The following is a 27006-nucleotide window of genomic DNA, read 5'->3' as shown; positions in this document are numbered from 1 at the left end:
GAAAACTGCTGTATTATGAATGCCTGTGTGCGTATGCACCATGAGCTGTCACATCTCTGCCAGATCAAGGACATTGGTGGATGTTAGAACTCAGTGACTGTCTATTCAGGATTAAGCACCCTGGGATAATAGATTAGCTAAGGAAGTTGGCTGAAGTCAGCAGTAGAATCAGTTCTCCCCAACCTTCTCAACCCAGGACTGGCATTTAAAGTTACTAGAGCAAGAGAAAGACATACAGACAAAGCAAAAAGTTTATGAAAAGATTAATGGGGAAAGACCTATAGATAGAGCCCTGCACAGACACAAAATTTGTATCCGCATCCCATCCACGATCTGCAAACATGGTCTGCAAATATCTGCAGATTTGCAGGGCTCTACGAATCATGACACAGGCAGAAGTTTGAGCAGGAGGAAGAAAGGGGACAGACAGGCCAAGGTCAGAGGAAGCCACCTGACCAAGGGGGAGAGGCCCTATGTTTTGGAAGAGAAGAGAACTCAGAAAGCAGCAGCAGAAGGATCCTGCATCCCACAGAGGACCATGAATCTTGCCCCTGCACTCCCTTCCCCCCCAAAAAACCACACAAAACTCTGGAGTGGTAGAGTAGAGCTGGTTGGGAATTTTCTGCTGAAGCTTAGTTTCATCAGCAAATGCCAGTTCAGTAGAGTGAAGTAGTCTGCTGAATCTATTACAAATCCAATAAAACTTCTGAAGCACAGCAGAGTGCCGATCCCTCCTCCCACCCCCAGTGGCATAGAGAGGCCCAGCACCACCGTGCCCTGCTTCTTTCCCTCTCCCTTCAAACTCCTAGGGACAGAGAGGCATAGCACCTCTCTAGCTCCAGTTGGGGATGTTGGCAAGGAATGGCTGGGCTCTCTTGCTTCCTTGCAAACAGGCTGGAAGTCTCTAGTCAGTTTCACAAATAAGCGGTCCACCCCTCCCGCCCCGAAATCCCTTTCTATGGATATTTTCTTTTAGACATTTCATCCTGCTTCAGAAGCAAGCTCCGAAAAAATATAAACATTTTCACAGAAAGGAATTCCTTTTTTCAGCCACCTCTAGTGGAGAGGAAACTGCGGCAGAGAAATGCATGGAGGGTTTATTATTTTTTTAAAAAGGTTTCAGACTGTGTACGTTAGAATTCTGTGTTATATGCTACACCTATCACATGGCCCCTTGAAGGGGTAAACCCGAAGTCTCATTCCTTTGGTGGAGATTTAGAAGGTGTGTCTAAGCTACTGGAGTACTGTGGGAGGGCGAGCAGGAAGTCAAGGGCAATCCCGGAGGAGGACTCACAGACTTTGAGGACTCTCAGACTTTAAGGTCAGAAGGGACCATTATGATCGTCTAGTCTGACCTCCTGCACAACGCAGGCCACAAAATCTCACCCATCCACTCCTGTAACAAACCCCTGACCTATGTCTGAGCTATTGAAGTCCTCAAATCATGATTTAAAGACTTCAAAGAGCAGAGAATCCTCCAGAAAGTAATCTGTGCCCCATTCTGCAAAGGAAGACAAAAAACCGCCAGAGCCTCTGCCAATCTGCCCTGGGAGAAAATTCCTTCCTGACCCCAAATATGGCGATCAGCTAAACCCTGAGCATGTGGGCAAGACTCACCAACCAGACACCCGGGAAAGAATTCTCTGTAGTAACTCAGATCCTACCCCATCTAACATCCCATCGCGCATATTTACTGCTAATAGTCAAAGATCAATTAATTGCCAAAAATTAGGCTATCCCATCATACCATCCTCTCCATAAACTTATCAAGCTTAGTCTTGAAGCCAGATATGTCTTTTGCCTCAACTGCTCCCCTTGGAAGGCTATTCCAGAACTTCACTCCTCTCATGGTTAGAAACCTTCATCTAATTTCAAGTCTAAACTTCCCAATGGCCAGTTTATTATATCCATTTGTTCTTGTGTCCACATTGGTACTGAGCTTAAATAATTCCTCTCCCTCCGTGGTATTTATCCCTCTGATATATTTATAGAGAGCAATTGTATCTCCTCTCAGCCTTCTTTTAGTTAGGCTAAACAAGCCAAGCTCTTTGAGTCTCCTTTTATAAAACAGGTTTTCCATTCCTCAGATCATCTTATTAGCCCTTCTCTGTACCTGTTCCAGTTTGAATTCATCCTTCTTAAACATGGGAGGCCAGAACTGCACACAATATTCCAAATGAGGTCTCACCAGTGCCTTGTATAATGGTACTAACACCTCCTTATCTCTACTGGAAATACCTCGCCTGATGCAACCCAAATCCACATTAGCTTTTTTGGCGGCTCATAGTCATCCTGCGATCAACCAATACTCAGAGGTCCTTTTCCTCCTGTTACTTCCAAGTAATGCGCCCCCAGTTTATAACAAAAATTCTTGTTATTAATCCCTAAATGCATGACCATGCACCTTTTCACTACTAAATTTCATTCTATTACTATTACTCCAGTTTACAAGATCACCCAGATCTTCCTGTATGATATCCCGGTCCCACTCTGTATTGGCAATACCTCCCAGCTTTGTGTCATCTGCAAACTTTATTAGCACATTCCCACTTTTTGTGCTGAGGTCAGCAATAAAAAGATTAAATAAGGTTGGTCCCAAAACTGATCCCTGAGGAACTCCACTAATAACCTCCTTCCAGCCTGACAGTTCACCTTTCAGTATGACCCGTTGTAGTCTCCCCTTTAACCAGTTCCTTATCCACCTTTCAATTTTCATACTGATCCCCATCTTTTCCAATTTAGCTAATAATTCCCCACGTGGAACCGTATCAAATGCCTTACTGAATCAAGGTAAATTAGATCCACTGCATTTCCTTTGTCTAAAAAATCTGTTACCTTCTCAAAGAAGGTGATCAGGTTGGTTTGGCACTATCTACCTTTTGTAAAACCATGTTGTATTTTGTCCCAATTACCATTGACCTCAATGTCCTTAACTACTTCTCCTTCAAAATTTTTTCCAAGACCAAGTAGCTGTTAAACAGAAAAGGCATTTTAGTTTCTAATATGTAAAAAGTGTGTTTCAGAGAGCAAATCAGAAAATGGCTTAAGGATCTCTTGTCCAGCATAGAGGTGCAAAGACAGCTCAAGAAAATGAGAACATAAGACATTTCAGGATAGTAGTACTGAAAGGTAACACACTGGAAAGCTTACACATCTAGGAGATCCAATACCTGTGGGCAGATCATCAGTTCGTGTAGATCATTGCCATACCTTCACAATGGAGCTATGGAAATTTATACCAGGTGAGAATCAGCACCCGTGATTTCTTTGCAGAGATTAGCTTTCTGCCAGAGGAAGGGAAGAAAATACACAAGTTTTGGTGGATGTAATATATCTACCAAGCATCCACAGAAAGTTATGCCCAAGACTGATCTCTGCAAGGAAGTTGCCAAGAGATGGTGGAAGGGGGACAGTGAAAGAGAAGGGGCAGCCCCATTCCCTTCCCCACAAGGTAGCAAACTTTGGTAGGGAAATGGGGCAGATGATGACACCATAATGTAAGAATCCAGCACTCAACTGTTTTGCTGGTCAAAAAAGAGCAGCAGCTATAGAAAAGTATGGTCTAAGATTCCAATGTTTTGACTGATTGCATCAAGAGCGGCATTTAGAGGCGGACGAATGAATACTTCCCACCATGTCAACTTGTATCACTGAGTTTGTGAGGTAGAATACTATCTACTAGTCAACAACTATGGGCATGAAACCATCTGCTTTGAATACTGAACAAACATTTTTCTAGGCCACCTTGAAGTCAAATGGATACGTTTTTGCATTAATGCCCAAAGACTTAACTCTGAACCTTCTCAGTTGTTTTACCTTATTTTATTTCTCAGAGCTATGACATTATCTGGGAGAACATTAAAAACATGACGTTTCTGCGTTCCTACATGGTCCACTTAATTGTAATATACCTAGGTTTTTACAGCTAGAGACCATTATCTTAATCTAGTCTGATTTCCTGCATAAACACAAGCCATAGAACTTCAAGTGGTAATGTGGGCATCAAAACCAGAAGCCTGAAGTATTTATGCTGAAAGTCTAGCTTTCATAATTTAGATGGCTGTTATGAAGTTTTTTGTACACTTGACTTTCTAGGTGGGATAAATCCTAAGGAAAGATGCTGAGAATTTGCAGAACACGCTGCTATTTTCTTGGTGGTATTGAAGGTGTTTTGGATTAAGTTCATATACATCACTATTCTCATGCTTGTTCCAAGTCACATTTAAACACAAAACTATGTTTTAGGTATCCAAATTTTAGTTACATTCTGTACAGCCGAGAGTTACGTCCGATAGGTCCCTCTAGCAGTAGTGTATGAAGTTTCCACTGCGGTGCACAGAGAATAGCGTATATTACCTTCTTTGAAGATCAGAAGTTACTCATTGCTACCTGTGTAACAATAAATTCAAACACGTCTATGAAGTACATTCAAGAAATAAATTGCTAGTTTAACTGGAAATCAGATTTGATCAAGTAGGATCCAGACTGGCATACAACAAATGCTAAATATATGTAAATGCTGAAGTCAGCAATGAATCCAGCAAACAGCTAAGAAATGTGAGAAGTGTCCTACTGCTTGTGATGGTTCTCTTATAGAAAAGTATACTTGGAACCTATCTATGTCAGGCAAAAAGGTATTTCAATCAAACAGTTGCACGAGTGTTGCCAATACAAGACATTCAAATACTGTGCTTCCATTATCCACCATTTCAGATATTTCAAAATAATTGTTTGTTGATTTTTTCGTGACACTTGAGACTGTCTTTATTTCAGGTCAAGCCAAGATGATTCAGTCCTAGACAATTTTTTCCCCAGTGCAGGTGGAAAATAAAACATTTGGCTGCACTTTTTTTAAAAAACATTTTTAAGTATCCCACAATACAATGGTGGGTTTTTTTTGTTTTGGTGGGAGGTTTTTTTTTGGGGGGGGGGGGTGGAGGGGGAGAGGGAAATCAAGCACTCTGTACCTTCCATCATTCAGCCCTGGGGAAAACTAGGTAAAATACCTAGTATTCTGTAATTGGTATTCTAAGGGGAAGTTTCCCTGGGGTAACAGGAAAACTCTTAGCAGTAAATAATACCCAACACCTGTAGTAAGCAACTAGGGCGTACTCCTCACTGTTAACAGCCACTACTTTGAGTCAGGCAAGTTTGTGCTAGTTACACATGCCTCAATTCCTTCTATGACTGCTCCAGCAAAAGCCTATAAGGCTGTCACCTGCCCAAAGGCTGATCGGCGGACCCCACTCAGGATCTGTAGCAATAAAGTACAATCGCATACGGGGTGGGCAATAATTTTTGCAGGGGGGCCACGCTATGAATTTTGGTAAGTCATCACGGGCCACACATTTCTACTATATTAACGGAGGGGGTGTGGGGTCTGGGAGGAAGTTTGGGTGCAGGAGGGAACTCTAAGCTGGTGCAGTGTGTTGGGGTGCATGAGAGGGTGAGGAGTTTGGGCTCTGGGAGGGAGTTTGATGCAGAAGGGGGCTCCAGGCTGGGGCAGAGGAGGCTGGACAGAAATGTTAGATGCGCCAGACCCAGCCCACGGGCTGTATTTTGACCACCCCTGAATCAGATCAAGGTGTCACAGATCCACTGCTCATTGGGCACCCAAGATTGAACACAATGCTAGGTAGCACTAACTATTTAATATTTCCTTTGTTTAATAAATCAGTTTTAAATGTAAAACATGTTTTGCTAAATTTTTCTTATGTATCCAGCATATTTAAGGTAGTTTTATTTCACTAATGAAAAGTTCACTAAAGCATGTTTTTAAAATGCTATTGCTGTGTATTTTTAATTGAGTTTTTCCAGACAAATGTAACTGGACATAAATCAAAAGTAAAAACTAATCAAGTCAAGAAATGCGTCAGTCACCATTTTCTAACCCAAACGTAAAAAAATCAAGCATCTGAAGTGTATGTTAAGACAACTGCTAAACAAATGTATATAGACACAGTGTACCTTCCCTTCTAGAAAGAAGCAGTACAAATGTCGTGTAAAGGCTAAATTTCTTTGCAAACGTTGATACCAACCACTGAGAATTAAGCCTTTAGGAAGGTAACTAAAAAAAGCCCAAGTGCAAAGCAAGATTACTTTTTAAATTATTCAAATCAAGGTTTCCTTCCTGCTGATTTAAATCAAGATTAACAATGGTGAATTTAAGTAGCTGATTAAGATCAATCCACCCTATTTCAATCTAACAGTCATACACTAGAGGTCTCATGTTATGATGTGTAAAACAACATTGGAGTTCCTTAGATTTATACATGAAAGCTTTTTAAAAAACAAAATTACTTCAAGCGGATTGCAATTCTATACTAGACCATATTATGATGCAAAGATTAAACTACCAAATTAAATTGATGGCTGCCTAGGTTCAAGAGATCAAACTAATTTCATTTGCTATGTCAAATAGAAATATATATTTGGTGTTTTAAAAAAATGCATGTTTCCAAAGCTGAAAATACATGAGCAAAACCAAATGGGAGGACATATTTAAACATAAGATTGTAAATAACTTTGAATTGTTTAAACATGCTCTATTACATTCAAAAAAATGAAAGAAGGCTTCGTTCATTAAAATCCAAGGGGAAATGAAGGCCTCAATTAAAAAAAATCAATACACAGCAAGTGAAGCAACAGACACTGTAGACAATTGATAAGGGAAGCTGAAGGTTACCACTAAAAAATTCAGTGGTCAGTAGAATTAAGCATAGTAAGAAGGAATTGTTTAAATATGTCAGGAACAAACAAAATCCTAGCAATTGAATAGGTTTGACGTGAGACATGGATGTTGAAGTTATTACTGATGAAGCAGAAGAATTAAATACTTCTGTTCTGTATTCAAAAAAGCAGGATGATGTATTCATATCTCACAGTGCTAATGAAATACTTTATTCCATCAGTAACTAGGGAAGATGTTAAACAGTACTATTAAACATTTTTAAATCTGCAAGACTGATAACTCATACCCAAGATTATTAAAAGATGTGGCTGAGGAGCTGTTTGAACTCTCTCATCTATTAATGTTGATTTTTAGAAATTCTTGGAACACTGGGGAAGTACCAGAAGACTGAAAAAAGGTAATATCAGAGAGAGTTAACAGGATGATCTTGGTAACTACAAGCCAAGTACCCTAAAAATGAACTTGGACAAAATCATGTAAAGACTGATATGGGATGTAAATCAGTAAAGAATTAGAAGATGGTAGCATAATTAATGTTTTTATGGAAAATACAGCTAAAACAAACCTGGATTTTTTTAGGACATCACAAAACTGATTGCGAAAGTATCTGTGTTAATATAATTAGATTTCTGTAAGGCATTAGAATTAGTCCCTCATGACTTTCTGATAAAAAAATTAGTATTATACAAAGTCAATGTTGCCCACAGTAAATTAAGAGCAAATTGATGAAAGATCACAAAAAGTAACCGTAAATGGGGAATCTTCAACCAATAAAGTGTTTCTATTGGGGTCCCACAAGTATCTGTTCTCAGCCCAATGCTATTCAGTAATTATCAGTGACCTAGAGGAATTATAAAATCATGCCTAGCAAAACCTGCAGATCACTTAAAGTGGAGGAGTGTCCAATCATGATAGGACACGTCAGTTATACAGACGAAACTGGACCACTTCATAAAACGGGTTTTTAATACAGCCAAATCAAGCTCACACCCCTAGGAACAAAAAGAACGTATGTCACACTTACAAGATGGTAGACTATCCTGGAAAGCAGTAACTCCAAAAAAGGACTTTGGGGTCACAGTAGATAACCAACTGAATCTCAGCTTCCAGTACAATGCCAGAACTAAGAGGGTAAACAGGAAGTGTATTACCTTTGTATATGGTTACTAGTGAGACCACTACGGAAATGGTGTGGCCAATTCTGGAGTCCACACTTCAAAAAGAATCTGCGGAAATCTGCAAGGATTCAGAAAAGAGCTACAAGAACAATCTGAGGACTAAAACACATACCTTATAATGAGTGACTCAAAAAACTTATGCCCAAATAAATTTGTTAGTTTCTAAGGTGCCACAAGGACTCCTCGTTATTTTTGCTGATACAGACTAACCCAGCTACCACTCTGAAACCTGTCAAGAAGATCAGTCTACTTAGAAAGAAAAGTTAAGAGGAGACTATCAGTCTACAAGTACCTACATGGGGAAGAGACTTCTGCTAAAACAGTTCTTTAATCTAGTATGAAAAAAGAGACATAACCAGAGCCAAAGGTTGAAAGCTGAATCTAGACAAATTCAGACTAGAAATAAAGGTGCAAATTTTAAACAGTTAAAGTAATTAGCCATTGGAACAACCCATCTAGGGAAGTGGTGGATCCTCCATCACTTGAAGTCTTTGAATAAAGACTGAATGTCATTCTAAAAGAAATGCTATAGTTCAAACAACTTAAGGGCTTGATGCAGAAATTATTGGATGAGGTTCCTTGGGCTGCGTTATAGAGGGTCAGACAAGATGATCTGGCAGTAAGAATCCATTAAAATATTCCTTGAGATGCAGTTACTGTGAGTGATACGGAGTGGAGGAACACACACAAAAAAGAGAACGATTTAAGTCAAGGAGAAAGCAGTAGATGCTTATTAGGCGGCTGGACATGGAAGCTTGTCCCAGCTTATGAAATCAATGGAGAAATAAAAACTTGAGACATATAGCAAGGCACAGAAGCCTAGCATTGCCTTCTAACAGCTTGAGACAAGAATGTTTTAGCCCACTAAGATATGCCCTTCACACTCCTCTCCAGATGTCCTCCTAACCCACCAGCCCTGAACTGAGTTCAGGTGTACTAGGTAGCTCTCCATAACTAGAGCACATACTGTACAAATTTGATCACTTTCTCCCAAATATTCTTCTTGTTCATCCAAGCAGCCTATTCAGAGCATTAGGGATCTATGCCAGAAAACAGGCATTTTGGCAGGAACAGCAAATGGAAGGACTTCCCACGTTAAACAAAATCTTATATACAGCTCACCGCAGTTAAGTACCAAGGAGTCAATCCCTCTTGGTTTGGTATGCATTGTCTTCATAAAGGGCCTGCAAATTGGTAGCATATTTCTACTATCAATGTACCACTTCTTCCACAAACTGAAGGTGATTAGTGTTCACATGAAAATTAAGATCAGTCATCTTTAGAGACAGTGTATTGTATCCATCCTTGTTTGCACATCAGAAACCATTCAAACAAACAAAAACACTTACACTAAAGTAGTTTGACTGTACTAATAAAAACCAAAGTGAACTTAAACTAAGAAGAGTGCAGTTATGGTCAGAACAGTGAATACATACATAGGCCCTTTTATTAATCAGATCTGTTCCTAGTAGGTATTAAAATCAAAACTGCTTACTACTTTGGTGACAAGGGTGTTTTTACTATGTTATAACCATGTTAACCTTGAACTATTTGTGAAAGAACAAGCTGGATTCTTTCCTGACTCAGATTGCTTTATTAGGTGATTTGTTAAGTTCCAGAACTCATTACTGATGACTAGGGCTCGGTGTCTGTCACGGAGGTCGTGGAAAGTCATGGATTCCCCGACTTTCCACAAGCTCCATGACTTCTGAAGCCGACCCTGGAGACCGCTTGAGCAGTGGTCCTGGGGACGGCGGGAGCAGCCACAGCTCAGCGGCCCCCGGCAGCACTCCCAGCAGCAGCCAGAGCAACTGTTGCTCAGCCCCATTCCACCCCACACTCCCCAGATCAGCAGACCCCTCAGGCACACCCCCAAGTAGAGATCCCCCTCTGGAGGCTCCCCAGATAAGATTTAGTCAGGGGTATTTATAGTACAAGTCATGGACAGGTCATGGGGCCGTGAATTTCCGTTTATTGTCCGTGATGTCTCCATGAATTTTAATAAAAATACTCATGACTAAATCGTAGCATACTAATAATAGACAAGCTAGAAAGAACCCAATTTGACTTGCAGATTTCACACTAAAGGCAACTAAACAGGACCATATATATATTATAAACCAAATGAAATTTGATCAAGAATCACAGACCCTAATGCCAGTTTCACAATAATTTTTCAGAAACTAAATGTACTCTAAGTTATAAAGCTCGCTTCTAAACTAAAGGCAGTAAAGGGATAGTATGAGTTGTGTTTAGTCTTCCAGATAGACTTTAAACAAATTCCACCTAACAAGATGAAATATTCGCTACCTTTTACGATTTAAGCAAACTTAATACTTGCTCTAATAAAGGTAACTTAATTACAATTTCTTACAACTTAATTACAACTGTTTATACAGGCTGCATCTACCTACACACTTGAAGTTTTATAGTTTTCATGACTTTCATTAACAGGATCCATATATCAGAGATGAAATCCAAATTTAAAGGAAACTAGAAGTCAGACTGAAATAACCAGCAACTATACAGAGGTCCTGAAAATTCTTATTTCTGGTCCATTCAATTTCCACAATCAAGTGACAAGAGTCAACCTTCTGGTTTAAGATAGCCAGTTTGGCAAAATGACTCACGAAAGTTCAGAAGCTGAAACAGAGATGATTGATTGATACTGATGAAATCCTCATTATGAAAAAAAACAGAATGGTACATCCCTATGTTCACTTTGTCTGCAACCGATAAGTCAAGTTTACATCTCATGTTCCATCAGTAATCCAAGCAATTTTAAACAGCAAGAGGAAGCTACATTCCCCTCATTGTCACTGGAAGGACTGGGTTGGCTCATAATAATGAGAAAAAAAACTAATCCTCATGAAAATAACTTTGCTCAACCACCTTGGTAACAAAGCTAATGCAAAAAAATCAAACTCCTATAAAGAATTTGTGAAGTAACTAAACTGTCATGAGAAAAAGCAATTCAAGACACAAGGGCAGATTTTTTTTTTTTTTAAGTTTAGTGCCAAACCATGCTAGACAATTCCAATTAACAGGCACAGAAGGGTTATTCTTACAATTTCAAGTAGCACAAAGTCTTAAAAAAAGCTTTATAATTTAACATAGGATTTTTAAAATTTGTTTTGAGAGCAATCGTGAAGCAGGTCTAATCTCAGTTACAATGATATAACCCAAAGACACAGTTTTGGTTAAAAAAAAACAAAAAACAAAGAATATTAAACAATGGATTCTATAATATTTCATTACATGCCCTTACACACAGTCCCAAAAGTTTTGTGTCCTCTAAAACACAGAACTTCCATGGGGAAACTTTTCTTTTGTCTCCAGTAAAACTAAAACCAGAACAGGATAAAGAACTGAAGCATAGTTTAAGTCAAAGAGCAAGTAATCATGGATACCAAATTTAGTAGCAACATGTGGTAATGTTACCTCTGGTAGCTTTTTTACTTACCTCCACCAGCTGATTCTTGCTCTTCCCCTTCGGGAAACATAGCTTGGCTTGGTAAGCTATTCCTAGAACGAGTGACTGACTCTAAATGTGAAGCCCTTCCCAATAGAGATAGCTCATCTAGCACCTCTCCCTCTTTGGCTTCCAAATCTGATTTTGAAGTGGTTAATTGTTTTATGTTACCTGGTGCCATTAAGCTATTTGGGTTATTTAAACGGGCTACAGTACCACTGTCCAGACTTAATACTCTGGTACGACTCTTCACACTGTTAGTGCTAGAAGTTCGACGTGTTGAACGTTTTTTGCTAATTCCTTCAGAGCCTAAATGGGCTTTGTGGGTGTTCAAGTCTGCGCCTCCTCTTTCTTTAACGTATTTGGTCTTTAGAGCATTGTACTTGCCCTCAGGAGACTGGCATGAATGGGAAGTGGTGCTGGAAGAGCTATCACTGCTGAACTGGTGGGCTGACTGCATGCTTGAGGTCCTGCTCAAGTCACTCTGATCACTGGAGTCCTCGTCATGACAAAACACAGCACTTTGGGGTTTGGTTCCAGACACGCCTCGAAAGGAAACATATTCCCTATGCCGGCTTGAGTCAAAACTACTAGCCCGTTTTTTTCCTGTCCGTCTCCTGCTCGATTTATGAACAGAAGCTGTCCGGTGGAGTAAGTTAGAGGATTTAGGTCTTACATCTCCTTCCTTTTGTTTACCACCTGTTTCTTTACAAGTTCTTGAATCAACTAAGGCAGCCAATTTCTCACTCTGATCATCTCTTGTTTCAGCAGCCTTCCCAGGTGGCCTGTCTATTTGTGTAGTTAGTTCATTGGCATGTGGGTTCTTATTGGCTTCTTCTGAAGCAGAGGCACTAAGACCCCTTTGACTGTGTATCTCATCGGATGTGTTAGAATCCTTTGCTTCTTGAACACCACTATTAGTGCTCATTTCTACAGCAGTCCTTTCACTACTAGACCTTTTATCCGTAGCAGAGCTACTGTCATCCTCCGAGTCAGTACAGCAGTCCTTTTTCTTGCTGTTCTCTCTCTCTTCTCTAGGAGACTCCTCATGCTCTGACAACACATTTTCTACATGAGTTGAACTGGTCTGCTCACTTCTGTAGCTACTGATGGTACTGTTAGTGTCACGATCAATTCCACTGCAATAGCTTTCTGTTGAACCACTACTCCTACCACTCAGGCTTCTCAGACTGTCCACGCTTTTGTCTGCTTTCAAAGATTTGCTCTTCCCACTCTTGGCCAGCTGTTGGGGGCTACTACTTTTCAGGATGTCATCTAACTGAAAGACTCCTGAAATACAAGAGTTCTCAGCTAAGGAGTCTTTGGATTCACAATGGGGTTTGGAAGCTTCTAACTCACTGACTGGATCTAGTCCTCGTCTTTGTTGATAGAGAGGGAAGTCATTTAGAGAAGCATCTGGAAAAGCAACAGCAGAGCTAGAGGTCCTTGGCACACCTCGTGGTCTGTGATCTTTTCTATAGGAGTGGGAATGCAAAGGTACAAGAGAAGCCACTTCAGTGTCACATGCACTAGATAGAGACTGATCCACATGGTGGTTGTTAGGGAGGCACACTTTATCACTGTTGTCCCTTGGCAAATCCTGTCCAGAGGATAATGAAGGCTGGATGGAGACAAAGGAGTCATTGGAGATCAGATGAAGAATCTTCTGATCAGCTGCCAAATCTGCGTAAGTGTACATTTGAAAATATTAAAGTCAGCAAGACATACAGCTTTGCTTTTCTACTACCAGGTTACAAAAGAAACAGTTCAGTAAAAAGTTAGTTAGTTTCTATGACAGTAATAAATAAGTTTTACAGGTCCAGTTAGCTAGACTGCAACATTTCAGGTTCTGGGAGACTTGCTGAGCAGTAAGTTCGTAGACAATGCCAGCAAAAATATAAATATCGCTGCAGCACTTGTGTGAGAGTTAAACATGGGCTACATTACCAAACACTAAGAAGTAACATAGGACTGTGTCAAGAAAGAGCACAGTTGTACATCATTTGTACTGAGATTTATACATCTTCAGTACTTCAACAGAACAGCATTATTAAACATTATGTCCCATCACACCTTATTATTGAAGGTCAAAAAAGCGATTCCTCTTCGTTAGTGATCTTTGTCACATATTTAATGTTCTTTGATGCAGTATGTGCATCAAGTCCCTTTTTCTGTAAAAAAGGATCAGATCTGCTCCTTTGTAGGAAAATACAGTAAATGTGACTACATTCACAATCTTATATAAATTAAAAAAAGTGATCAGAACAGTCACTGCAATAAGACCCCATGACTGAAGTGACTTAAGTAGATCCAAAAGATATACAGAAAAACCCATCGAGTGCAATAGTTTCCTACCATAGACTATAAAATGCTATTAACAAATCTGCATGCACTGGCAGCGAACAGCTGGATCACACTCCACCTGAAGGGAAAGTTATTAGAATTCTTCTAAACTGCAGTGTTGACTCCCAGATTTAGGTAAACAAGTAGTTACTACTTATTCAAAATTGAACTGCAGCTCTACTCTGGAAAATGGTGACGTCAAAAGTGTATCAACAACTGTAGTATCACATGCACTAAAATTACAATTATTTACATTATATTTACAGAAAGATTTTGCCTTCTGCCTGCCTTGCAGAAAGCATCAAGAGTGAAGCTCTTTTTCTTCTTGTGCATTACCACCAATATAGAAGGCCTGGAGGCCAAATTAGGCCAACACAGTTACCACCCCTCATTGTTTACAGTGGGTTCCTACAAGTGTAACTAACTGATTGGAACTTAATACATAGTAGATCTGACTATGCACAAGAAGGAGCGGAATCCAGATGACTCTTAGCTAGCACTGCTAAGCTGGAGTAGAAAGCCTGAAACTTACTTGTCAGTGAGGCAAATAGTCGTGACTCTGAATACACAGGGAACCTAGCTACTGGGTAAGATGGTGCAATTTATACTTAGCCATTACTTAGGTGCACTCCTCTGAAATATGACGAAGAGAAGTCATCATGAAAAAAATTCTCTAGGCTGCAAATTTATATTAAGCTTCACATCTAACAAGATTTTTTCATGGAGTTATAAACCCATGAAAACAAGTTTAAAAATAAAACTACTGACAACCACAGAATATAAATTAACATGCAATGAAAGGATACATGATCACACATTTTCAGGCATCACAGTAATAGTTCCTCTCACATACTGCTGCAACATGCAGTTTCTGATCCTGCAAGCATTTTGCTGTAAATATGCCATCAAATACAAAAACCCACTCCAAAAATCTTACTAACCTTTTGTAATTTGTACCCAACTACACCAGCGTCATGCCTTTTAGAGGGTTTTCAGTGGCAAGGGGCCAGAATGTACAGCATACATCCAATACCTTTTGGACGATGCCAAAAAATTGAGCATGCATCCAAAGGGTGAACTTCAGAGGATGCACACTGTATATCCCAAGGGCTTACTGTAATTAAGAAAAGAAGAAACTCCAAGACACCATGTTTTTGGTTCCAGCTAAATAATAAATGAGTTATCCACATTCTTTCCAGCAGTATCAATAGTGACACAACATGAGCTTCATGTAACAGACCCTGACATTTAACTGAAGTGTTAGGTTTTTTTGTATGACCAACAATGAGGTTTTGAGTTGTCCTAAACTAACTTTTATTAAAGTGACATTAGGTGAACTGAATAGCCCCAGTGAAGTGCATATCGATATAGAAGTTTTATGGCAATCATGGACCATAATGCCAGATTAAAGCACAATAAACCAGAAGTCTCACCTTGTTCTTCACTCCCTTCTTTACAAAGACTACAACTCCGGCCAAGACTTAAACTGATATCATCAGAAGTCTTCGCAGTGTCAGTATCTCCTGTATATTGTAAAAAGCATATTAGTGCTCAAAATATTAACTTTTAAATCTATTGAGGGTACACTTTAAAAAAAAATATTTCTCTTACAAGTAAGACGCTAAACATAACAAGATCCAAAATTTGCACTAAGACCTCAGCTTAGTCACTTTGCTTGAAAATGTTTTAACTACCATAATTAAGTAACATAAGATTACTGTAATAGAAAGGAATTGAAGAAAAGTGTCTACTTTATCAGTTAGTTTTACTTTGTATATAAGCAGGTTCTCCTTTTCATTGTGTGGGTCTTCAATATAGCAAGTGGGAAGGGAAAAGATATTCTTACAGAGAGAAAAAGGAAAATGCAAGCCTGATGAAAATTTAGTTTTGCTCAGAGGTGAATAGCTGAAGCGACTTTTTAAAATTTTTTTTACTAGATTTTAAATTTACAATATCCCTTAAAATAAGCTTGACATGCAACTTCACAAAACAGCAATCATGTCAATTCTCTAATAGAAGACGGAGCATATGAGGAGTTTGCCAGGTAATGCAGTAAGCTAGGTTAATCATGCTAGCTTGACTGTATTTTGCAGACAGTAAGTTATTTGTTTTTAACAGTTGGTTTTTTTTAAATAAACCTGTAATAAGAAATATTGCCTATTTTTGAAAGCAACATTCTGATTAATGAAGACTAGCAGAAACAAAATGCTATGACTTTCCTTAAGCCTTGTTTACATTAGGCTTTTTAGCCACTGGAATGAAGCATACACACAACACACTGGTATAAACTGTGACTTACACTGCTGCAGCTTCCCCAGTTTGAAGCCATGTTAATCCGCACTGGTACAAGACAGTTTACACTTTTTTTTTTTTTAAACACAAATAAATTGGTCAGTCTCTAAGGTGCCACTAGTACTCCTTTTCTTTTTGCGAATACAAACTAACACGGCTGCTACTCTGAAACCAGTTTACACCAGTGTACAGCTTCTCTATCAGAATTTTGCACAAATACAGCCACACTAGTGGCTAAAAACTATGGAAGGGTGAACAGAACCATGAAGAGGATAAAAATGTACATAGATTGACTAGCAAGGCAGGGAAGAAAACCAGTTATTTCCTTATTTACATTAAAAAGTTGCACATTTAAGGAGGCCACCTTCCATTTTGCCTGTTACAAATAATCTTTTCCACTAAAATGTATTGTCCAGAATAACTATTTTAAAATGCTTCTTCTCTCCTTATTTGTTGGATCCTTAGCATCCAGTAATATCACATTAAAGTATTGGTCCACCAGCTGCAATGGCTGCAGGGGAAGTAATAAATGAGTACTTAAAAGGATAGGGAGCGAGAGAGAGGAGAAAAAAGTCAGGTAAGCACCTTTCTGGGACATGTATAAGTATAGATACCTTTCAGGAAGTGAGACAACATGGATTTCTATGCTTTCCTTTCCCAGTGAAGTTTTAAAAAGTTTCTCTGCACTTGTAATTACAACGCCCAAAGAATTAAGAATTTGTCCAGTCAGCACGCAGTGTACTCACTCACCCCTATAACAATGGCAGGCTGAAAGATAAAGATGGTGGAAAGGATTTGGAAACATCACATCGACACCGACTTGAAATGCTCCTGCAAAGCAATATTAAGGATAGGCAGAATCTTACCTTTGATGGTTGCTGTTGTTCCAAGACGAGATAATCCTGATCCAATCTGGAAACAGGGCACATTAAAAAAAGGAGGAAAAGAAGAGTAAGCCTTTTCCAAGTTACATGGCACCTGCTGTTTCATAGCGTGGCAATGTGTGTACATTATTTACCTATACACATAAGGGAGATTTTAGGTGCCATAAATTGGACACCTAACAATCCTTTGTGTCTTCACAACTGTCTGTGAATGATAAGCCATCTCATCTATTAAAGAGTTAACACTAAGGCTCTACCTAATTTGCAATATTATGGATCCCACAATATTAGGCTTCATTGCAATTTTAAGCTTACTTTGCACAGTCCACAATTTTGCATATATTTTGAGGTTTGCAACACACACTTTTTCTCCATTAATACAGTAGAACCCCATTTATATGAGCTGATAGGGGCTGGGGCTCCTGATGTCAACCCCAGGCATTAATGACAGTAAAATAGTTCAAGCAAAATGTCTGGTTATCAAAAAAAATATTCATAACAATACTTGAGTGTTTATATTGCTCCAGCAAATTTTTTTTAAAACAAATAGGTCTTCTCTGGCTTTTTCAAATTACCGCAATTAATAAAGGTCCATTATTACTTTTTCCATGATTTTCCATTTCTTGTCTGCAACTCAGCTGCAATTACTTGACAATCATTCCACAATTCAAGTAGGGCCTTAGTTATTACCAAGTGGCATTCTTTTCTTTATAGCAATTGGAAGTAGAGACTTCAGTCTTTTTAAATATGCAGACTTTAACCTGACAGCTTCCCTTTAAATTATCCAATATTGAAATAAACCACACAACATTGTTGCCAGGCTGACAAGCGCCAGGCTATAGGTGCCTATAGAGATGAAGCCTATAATGGTCCAAGAAAAAAAAATTGATATTGAAATATTTGTCCCTATTTCCTTTAACCTGTTTAAAATAATAATCAGAGACATACTGGTGATGAGGATCCAGCTATGCAATACTGGGAGTCTATATTGTCCGAGTTATACAAGACAGCTTTGGACAATTGGTGATCATGACTACACTATTAAAGCATAAATCTCTCTGACAAGCTGCATGGCTATAACTGATTGTATAGATGAAATCTTAATAAGTTATGCTGAAATCCCAAAAGCATATCCAGTATCAGAACACAACTCATTTACTCAATCAGCTTTGTTCCTGGCAACTACTTCTGCAGCATACAATTAATAATAAATCTGAAAAGTATTACTATAGTGCCTAAGAAATCAAATCACAGACCAGGATCCCATTGTGCTAGGTGCTGTACAAAACAGAACAGAGTCCCTGTCCCAGAGAGATTACAATTTAAGCATTTTTTAAAATTTTTTTTATTTTTTTAAAGATGGAGGATACACATTAATTCTAGCTTTGTGCTCTGGACGGTACAGTAACAATAGCACGCGTTTATGCAGCTGTGAGAAAAATTAAGAACCCAGATTCATAAACTATTCAATTTTTATGCATGAAGGGCTTCAGTACTCCTAAAGTGATGAAACCCTTTGAAAACACAGAGCTGACCCTCTTGGTTGGTTTTGCTGCTACACTCCCAAGCCACTTCCCAGGTTCCTCATCCACCACTGCCACAGAATCCTTCAAAAACAGACCAGCGGCAACGAATACCTCCTACTGTGTTCTGACCATGTGAAGTTATTTTAGCCTGCAGATTAGCAGGCTCTCTTTTTGCTGTTGCCCCCACTCGCTCAGGTGGTTATCCCACTCTCCACCACATTACACCCTTTCCCTTTATGAAAAGGATTTAAGAACAAAGTTAAAATGGCTGATTTCCAGCCAAGGGGTGGCAGGAGAAACTAAAGTCCAAAACACCTCACCCTAAGAAAAATCTGTAACAGATTTGAATTTGCTTGATAAATCTTGCAGAGCAGTAGCTGTTTAATAGCTAGAGCTTGTGTTCTTATTATGTTAAGAACTTTTAGCTTTCTTCACATATTTTGCTTCAAATTATCTCCATTAAGTACATAACTTAAGAAAACAAATACATTCAAGACAAGTTTTACTGCGCAAAGCCAAAACATGCTTTTGTCTTTGCATCACTTTTGCAACCAACCACCAGTTAAAAAAGCAAGACTTGCTTAATTTCTAAAGAAAGCTGGATACATTTCTTTACCTTCAAGCATTAAAACTAACATTTTATTTCAGAATGCTCTCTTTATGAACTATGTCTTCACTTTACATGAAAGCTGCAGGAGGGTATATAATCCACTTTTTTGAACAATTCAGTGGAGTTGAAGTTTACCTCATTAGTTCTATTAAAAAGCCATACAAGCATGCAGACAAATTCTGCTTCCTCACTCAACACTAGAGCTGAATGAATAACTGTTTTTTTCCAGTTTGGTGACTGACACGAAAAATCCAGAAAAATATTCAGTTAATTTTGAACTGGAAGTGTTTTTAGGGTTTGGGTTTTTTTTAAAAAAAAACAAAAAGCCAAAACAAAGATGGTTCAAGACAAATGAAACAAGATGTTATTTAGAATCAACATTTCATTTCGAAACAAACTTCCAAAACTGTTCCTTTGAAAGTGTAAAAATGGAACAGATTTCCCAAAAAAATTTCAGCTGAAACTATTCATTAAATTCAGCAACTCAAATCTGCAAATAGTTTCAGCGTCCCAAAAAATGTATTTGTTGTGAACTTTCTATCCACTGAAAATTTTTTGTTGAGCTCCACTCAGCACCACGGAAGGGAAGAGGTCAAATACATAGTGATAGTATTATACTTTCAGTTAAAATAGTCATTAACACATTAGTCTGAAAAAAAGAGAGAAGCCACAGGAATTTACTTGCTATAAGCATTTCCACTATTCTGCTCATGATTTACTGGTTTGAAAAGGAAACTATCAAGGTTGACAGGCTGAAACTTGAAAATGGAAGAAGAGATGGAAAGAATATAGAGCAGAAAGCAAAAAGGAGTGGCAGCTGAAAACAAAGGGATTATGTAAAGCACCATCCTTACTTCATCTTCATGAAGAAAGGAGGTAGGTCATACTGCCACAATCCAGCTATTTTCTCCTGTAAATCTTGCTGCCTTCAAGTGCTTTGCTGAACAAGCAGAATTGGTACATAAGCACTAGAAAAAGTTAATTCCTCCAATGCATTTAAGACATACACAAGGCTCAGGTGTTTACTGCCCCTATGCCCAGTTAATATTACAGCGTCCATGATTTGAGAATAGAAGGTCCCAATTTTTCCAGCACAGATGCAGCTTTAATCCATCCTCCTTCTCCATTATGGAGCCAAAGAACACTGTGCGGTTAGCATTAAAACACACAAGAATGGGTCACAAGCAGCAAAAAGCAGCTTGTGCCCTCTCCATGTGCTCGAAACACTACCAGTCATACCAGTGCATCAAAATCACAGAGGAGTGTTTTATAAAGCCACAAACTTAAGTTCCCTTCAAACTTGGTCTGCAACTATGGGGGAAGATAGATATAGATGTATATGTGTATATATATAAAACCAACACTGGTTTAAAGAGCCCTCTTGTTATTATAAGAATATATTCCTCCCACCCAACCCCAAAATACTTGTTCTATTTAAAAGATGAAATGCTAGCAGCAAGTTCTTACAGTCCTGACCTGAGGGGGAGGGAAAGGAAAACAGAAAGCCATGATACCCACTTTCTGCAAGATAGGTGGACAAGACAGAATGACCAACCTCCTAAAAAGTGAGTTTCCATGTTTAGTGAAGGAAATAATTGTTTGCTGTGAACATACTTCATTTCTGAGTTTCCATATAATGCTATAGAAAATTAGGGCATAATACGATTACATTAAAACTGAAATCTCAAAAATTCACACAACCTTGCCATTTTGGCTACAGCGGCCCAAAATTATAACCCCTCCCCACCCTGCTTCCCCTCAAACCTCCAAAAAACGTAACAGAGGATTAAAGTAACTGGGACACTGACACAGTTCTTCTTGGAATGAGAGAGATTTAGAGTTTCTCCATTCCCACCAGCTTATCTTGCTCTGTTCCCTTTAGCCAACATTTATGACTACTGACCCTGATATGTCAAGAGTAAGGTCTCTCAAAAAAGCCAGTTAGCACAATGCGAAATAGCCACACAAGGTAGTAATGGAAAAAACTTCCTAGGAAGAAACTTCCATTCAATTTTCTTAGCAACTTAAATTAAATTTGCCATTTGGGTAACTAAAAAGGTTAATTTAATATGGAAGTGCTAGGTAAGAAATTCCCAAAGAAATGAAGTTGTAGAGCTAATGGAGTAGTAGGAAAGAAAAGACATTTCAACTATTGGTCCTAGGGCACTGAAGAAGTGTTTTACAAAAGAAACTAAAAAAAGAACAGGGTGACAGAACAGACTGTTTAAGTTTTTCTTTCGATGGAAAAAAGGGGGACCGCAAGCTTACTGGGAACAGCAACAAAGACTGCAGTAATGATTAGATAGCAGTAGTTGGATTAGCTTTAATTCCTACCTGGTTGTTTGGGTCTAGAGCAGCATAAGAATTGCGTGAACTGCAGCCAACTGGGGGAGTGGCTTCTCGTATGAACTCAGACATCTCAATCCCTCCACCAGGGTCACTAAAGAAAAAGTAAAAAGACAATACGATGCTTTTAAACCACTATTCCCATTACCTTTACTCATATTTGCTAGTAATCCAAAAGGCACAATGTTTCAGGTCCTGATTTAATACAGGCTATTTGGGTTTGGTGTGGTTTTTTTAAACTTTCAGGTATGTGAACAAATAGATACCAAAGTACATTTTCTACTTCACTTACCATCTGTCATGCTAGGAGGGTTTGGTCACACTGCAATCTGGCTATTTTGGACTTGTGCAAAGGCTCTTGGAGACAATGCAAAGCAGTCCCTGAAGACATTCTAATTTATGCTGGGAACTAGAATGGTCCCCAGCCACCTCCTGAACCTGAGCCTAAGAATTAGGGCCAGAAGATTTCGAGCAGGATAAACTGAATCTTATTTAAACTAAAATTAACAGATTTTTCGGCCAACCTACATAGACCAAAAGCTAGAGCCTTCTGCAATAAAAGTTTATGAAAGGGATAAATAGGCTCCATCTCCAACGACTTAGGAAATACTTGAAAATGGGACCCCATTTTGGTACGGCTCAACAGTGTAAAGTATATAGTAGCAAGTAACTATTCCTTAAACTGAAGCATTCCTGCTAACATGAACAATGGTTGGGCAGATCCAGGAAAGCAAACACTGAATTCTGGCTCACTAACTTAAGTCTTAGCTAAAACAGAGGATATTCCTTAAATGGTTTTAAAATAAATGAAGAGTAAAATAAAGTTAAAAGGAGCATTTCAGTTTAATTACAGTATACATTACCACCGCAACTGTGCTAGTATAATAATGCCTTGCAAAAAATATTCCTATTTTTCCCCCATTGAGTAGCATACTCAGAAATGTTGCATGCATTTAAAATATTAGCAGGCACATTACTTCTTAGTGTGAATTTTCAGATGGGTGGGTTGAGCAAAATTGGCACAGTTTTCTTTTAAATGAGCTAAAAAAAGCTAGCATGAGAATTAGTTCACCCCACTAGGGCTCCCTTATACAAGTAAACCTAGAGTTGTATAGCAGTCATCCCTAGCAGGATATAAAAGACTGACAAAGCATTATTGAAGCTGGGAATATATAAAAATAAGTTTTGCAGGCACAGAAAGAAGTATGGATTTCAAAACTCAAATCATGGCATCTATAAAGGATTTTGCAACTCCTCAAACTCAGACCTTCAATTTACAACCAACCAATTATAATCTTGGGTGAATTATATGTTCATTTGTTTTCCCTATGAAATACTGGAATTTGTCCATTCCTGATTTATCTGTTGACTTTTGCAAGTGAATTCTGAGTGAGAGAGAAGTTGCCAGTTTCAGAACAAGAGTCACAGAAGCAGATATGAAGTTATCATACAAAGATGGGAAGAAAACCTAATGCAAAAGCTATGTCCAGAACAAGTAGTAACAATGAGACTAGAAGTTCGAAATTAAGAAATGAGACTGTCATGAATTAGTAACTTGAAAAGGTCAGGAAAAATTAGCAGTTATTTCAATGTCAACTACCACGATCTTATTTAAATTGGCTAGAAACATTGAGTTCAGCTAGTGACTGTAACGATGAATTAAAGTATAAATGCAGTGTAAATAAGATCTTGAAAGCTTAGTAGCCTGACTGAACAGTAAATTACAGTAAAGCCACTTCCAAGGAAAAACCAAAAAAGTAACTTTATTTAAGAAGTCAGGAATTTTCTGATCTGGAAGTTACCAGTTTAGGTCCATGAAAGTGAATTGACAACCTGTCATTTTCAAAAATTGGCCTTCTGACTTGGAAACTGAACACACTAGGTGCAAAGCGTTTATTCGTTAGTACCCATCTGCTATGGCCTCTTTGTAACTGTATGCACAGACTACGCAATGTCATGTGTGCAGCTTCCTTGACCAATTATTTCCAAAGAATATAAGCTTTTTCAAAAAAGTATGTGTTTCATAGTGATTTGTGCTGAAGTGTGCTATGGCAGAAATTTTTTTAAACTAGTTTCAGATTTACAAGGGGTGTTCAAGAAAAGGATTTGAAGATCCATCTGCATCCCATAAAAGACAGACCCTGCAGTTAATTAGCTACAGCTAGAAACACACAAAGAAGTCAAGTCAGAATTTTAAAACCCTTTTTGATCGAAGTTCCAGTTTCTGAATGGAAACAGACTGTAAACTGCTATTGGCAGCAAATATACAGCCAGATTGACAGGCTTCTTTCTGCATGCTCACTTTCAGGAAACAGCATTCAGCAGGCACCTGAAAGTGCCAGTCTGCAAAAACCAGCTATAAACTTCCAAAAGAAGGAGGTCAGAGCAGTTAATTTTTGAAGTAGTATTACGAGCGTTTTTTGGATTGTATTTTGTCCCTCTGAACAAAGGGCATATGGGTAGGGGGGCCTGGTTTGGCATACTAAACCAAAGAATACCAGATATTTAATTCCAGCTATTATGCAGACTCCATTTTTAGCCTAGGCCAAGTCAATTACTACTTGACCAAGTAGTTCCCCTCCCCATGTACCCATCCCAAATATCTGTAGAAGGGGGATAATACTTACCAACTGTAAAGGAGGTTGTGAAGGTTAGCTGGCCAATGTTTGTAAGTCGTAACACCAAACATAAACATAAACACCAAATATTGTCAGTCATGACCTGACCATTACATCATTATCAATATAATCATTAGAAGATACTTGCAGAATCAGAACTTTAGCCAAAATTCCCATTTGATTAGATACACTTATAGCCATCTAGAATCCACCGGTAGAGTTGGGTGTTTAAGTGATTTCCTATATTTGGGAAAAGGTGCTTTTTGGAACTATTATTAAGTTAGAAAGCTACCATGTGATGCCATCTCTAAAGAGATGCATCACTATCACTAGTTTGAACTTCAGTTAAGAGCAAACCTAAATACACGCTCCCCACAAAAAAGATTTCCCTGCATGGAGCTGGGAACAGGGCCACTATGAGAGGCACAGAACTTGTGGATCTTCCAGATGGGCAAGTGGAGAGTATGGTGTTACATATTAAACTCCACCCTCAAACTCACAAAGTGACATGAAATAAGCTACATTTCAGGCAGCTGCTGTTCCTGATTGACTTTAAAAAGCTATCTGACTCCCTGAAACATCCGAAGTTACAGATACAGGTAATATCCCCACAGGTTTTTTACATTACCTTGATTTACGAGTTATCAGCCTGATGAGGACTACTGTTACAAGTAAGTAGTGCATGCAGAAACAGCTTTGACCATGTAAGCAGATGCAGCTCTCTTACCTGGGCCCATTGCTGTCTGTTCTCCTGGTTGAAGTATTGCCTTGTTCAGTTTTTGCACCCCTGTCCATATGTTGTTTGGCATTCCTCTCCACAATTTCTCCCTCATCCAATGCCCTGTGCAAACGGTAGTTCACCATTTTCAGAACAATGAAGAGAGCTGCTATCACTGGACAGTAGACTGCTACAATCACCATTGAAGAAGGAAGGGCCTTTCAAAAGGAAAATTAAAAAAAATGAAGTGGATTCAAGAGATGTTAAAGACAAGATCACCAAGCATGTACAAAATTGTTGGAGTATGTAGTAACAGAATTTTATTTGTGCCATGTACGCTTTCATCATTCCCCAAAACCAATTTTTTTTATTTATATATATATATAAAAAGACACATAGGATATCAGCATGTAAGACTTGTTTCAACTAGTTTTTTCAAACCTGAAAAGGGGACTCAGGTGGGAATCAATTTACAGGGTGCCAAGAGTGGACATGGAGTGGGGATGACTGGGCAGCAAGGTCTCATGATCAATTTGTTTTCGTCAATGAAAAGCAGCAACCGCACGTGAACTGTGGAAAGAGTTTGGGGGGTGAGGTGAGGGCGGAGGAAAAAGATCCTGTTTAGATAAGTTGACTAATCAAGTCAGAACACAACAGCTACTCCCACATGCTAGACACCATTATGATGGCAGCCTAACATGTTTTCCTACCTATGCAGAAATATTGTTTATATCATACTGACTAGACACCAGAAATTAACCTGCAAGACTGCACGGTTCAAGTAACATTTGTGCTGCAACAGCTATACATTCCCAGAAGGAAGTAGAAACACAACAAAGGTGACCTGGAAAGGATTTTTCACATCACCACCACACACGCGTTGGTCTGATGCGTAAAAGAGCTTGACATTTTTTTTTCAACTTATTCCAACTGAAGGATGAAAAATGAGAGCTGATCTTGCCAGGTTTTGCTGAAAGACCAATAGGAGGTCTCCGGGAACTCTGCATCCGATGAAGTGAGCTGTAGCTCACGAAAGCTTATGCTCAAATAAATTGGTTAGTCTCTAAGGTGCCAAAAGTACTCCTTTTCTTTTTGCGAATACAGACTAACACGGCTATTACTCTGAATCCGGGAACTCTGACTAACTGAAGGAGCAAAGGTGTTCCTCTAGTTTTAACCCCATCTCTCAAGGCCATGTCGAACATAAGAGCCTGGTAGAGGTCCAGGCACAACCTAGTAACTACTTTTTAAAGATGCTCAAAAGAGATGAGAGGAATACCTCTGCAGTAGAGATATACAGATACTTCCAACCCCCACCTCTCTGGAGAGTTACTTTTGCTTGTTATTCTGTAACTTGTATTTCCCCACCCCCAAGTTTTTGACTTCTAACCTGCCTTGTTGCTCTTGCTGAAGCTCTTTAAATCTTTAACAGACCCAGTAGAACTTCAGCAGCAGTAAGAGGTGCTGGAATTAGCAGAGGAGTTAGGAACTTCCTACCAGTAAGTAATTAGTCAAGGGAACCGATACAAGCTTTTCCTATTTACATACATGTTGGTAGTGACGCTGCTGCAAGAACTTTAAACTGTAACTGCAAGCATCAACAGGTCCCAATTAGAGAAAGACAGGAGTTAGAGGTGTGGCTGATAAACTCACTTTGAATGTTTGAAAACAAAATAAACAGGTCAAAAAGAAAATTTTACCATGAAATTGATTCACTAACTCAAAATATTTTAAAAACTTGTCTGGAGCAGAGTAGCTTAGGTAGGGGTCCAAAGTTGAGGGGTTTGTTTTGTTTTCTTAAAGCGTGGTTGAGTTGCGTGGTTGAGTTGCAAGAGAAAGAACTTCATTTTAGGCCATGACATCAACATTTAAGTGTTTTCAATAAACTTATCCAGAAGTTACTTTAACTAAGCTACAATCATAATCACTAACACGTCACTAACAATCTATTGATTAATTAACCCACTCCATGGAATTCACTGCTTTTGTTCAGAAAAAGACTGCTTGTAAAAATAGATTTGCAAAGGCAATACACTTGACTTTTGATCTAGATTCTTGAAGTCCTGGGGGGGAAAAAAATAAATTGTGCCTGTGCCAGACTTAAATATATTTCTGGTTAAGCAAGCCTGTAAAGATCAGCCAAACAAATCTTAGAAGCAGGATCCATAGGGAAATACATTTCATTTTCTACTTTGAATTAGAGGACAAGTGACGGGTTCATATTAGCAGCCACTGAAAAGGGACAGATAATAAGACAGAAAATATTTTAATGCCATAAAAATCCATGGTACTCACACACCTTGAAAACTGGGTGCAGTTCTGGTTACC

The 27006-nt window shown here is 38.8% G+C and overlaps 1 protein-coding gene across 3 annotated transcripts in view; it reads right to left on the bottom strand.

The window, feature by feature from the left end:
- The window catches only part of PCNX1 (pecanex 1), a 126371-nt gene that overhangs the window by 89280 nt on the left and 10085 nt on the right, over window positions 1-27006 (bottom strand). For all 3 annotated transcript variants that reach the window (XM_084631695.1, XM_084631696.1, XM_084631697.1), the window contains exons 2-6: window positions 24688-24896; window positions 21331-21436; window positions 16843-16888; window positions 15118-15207; window positions 11333-13024 (exon numbers count right to left, since the gene is read on the bottom strand). In XM_084631695.1, coding sequence (XP_084487821.1) covers window positions 11333-13024; window positions 15118-15207; window positions 16843-16888; window positions 21331-21436; window positions 24688-24896 — 2143 coding nt within the window. The remainder of the gene's footprint in view (window positions 1-11332; window positions 13025-15117; window positions 15208-16842; window positions 16889-21330; window positions 21437-24687; window positions 24897-27006) is intronic.

This window comes from Lepidochelys olivacea (genome assembly GCF_965140295.1).
Source record: "Lepidochelys olivacea isolate rLepOli2 genome assembly, chromosome: 6".
In the NCBI taxonomy this organism is placed as follows: Eukaryota; Metazoa; Chordata; order Testudines; family Cheloniidae; genus Lepidochelys; species Lepidochelys olivacea.
Note: the sequence above shows the minus strand (reverse complement) of the source record. Positions and strands in the feature narration are given on the sequence as shown.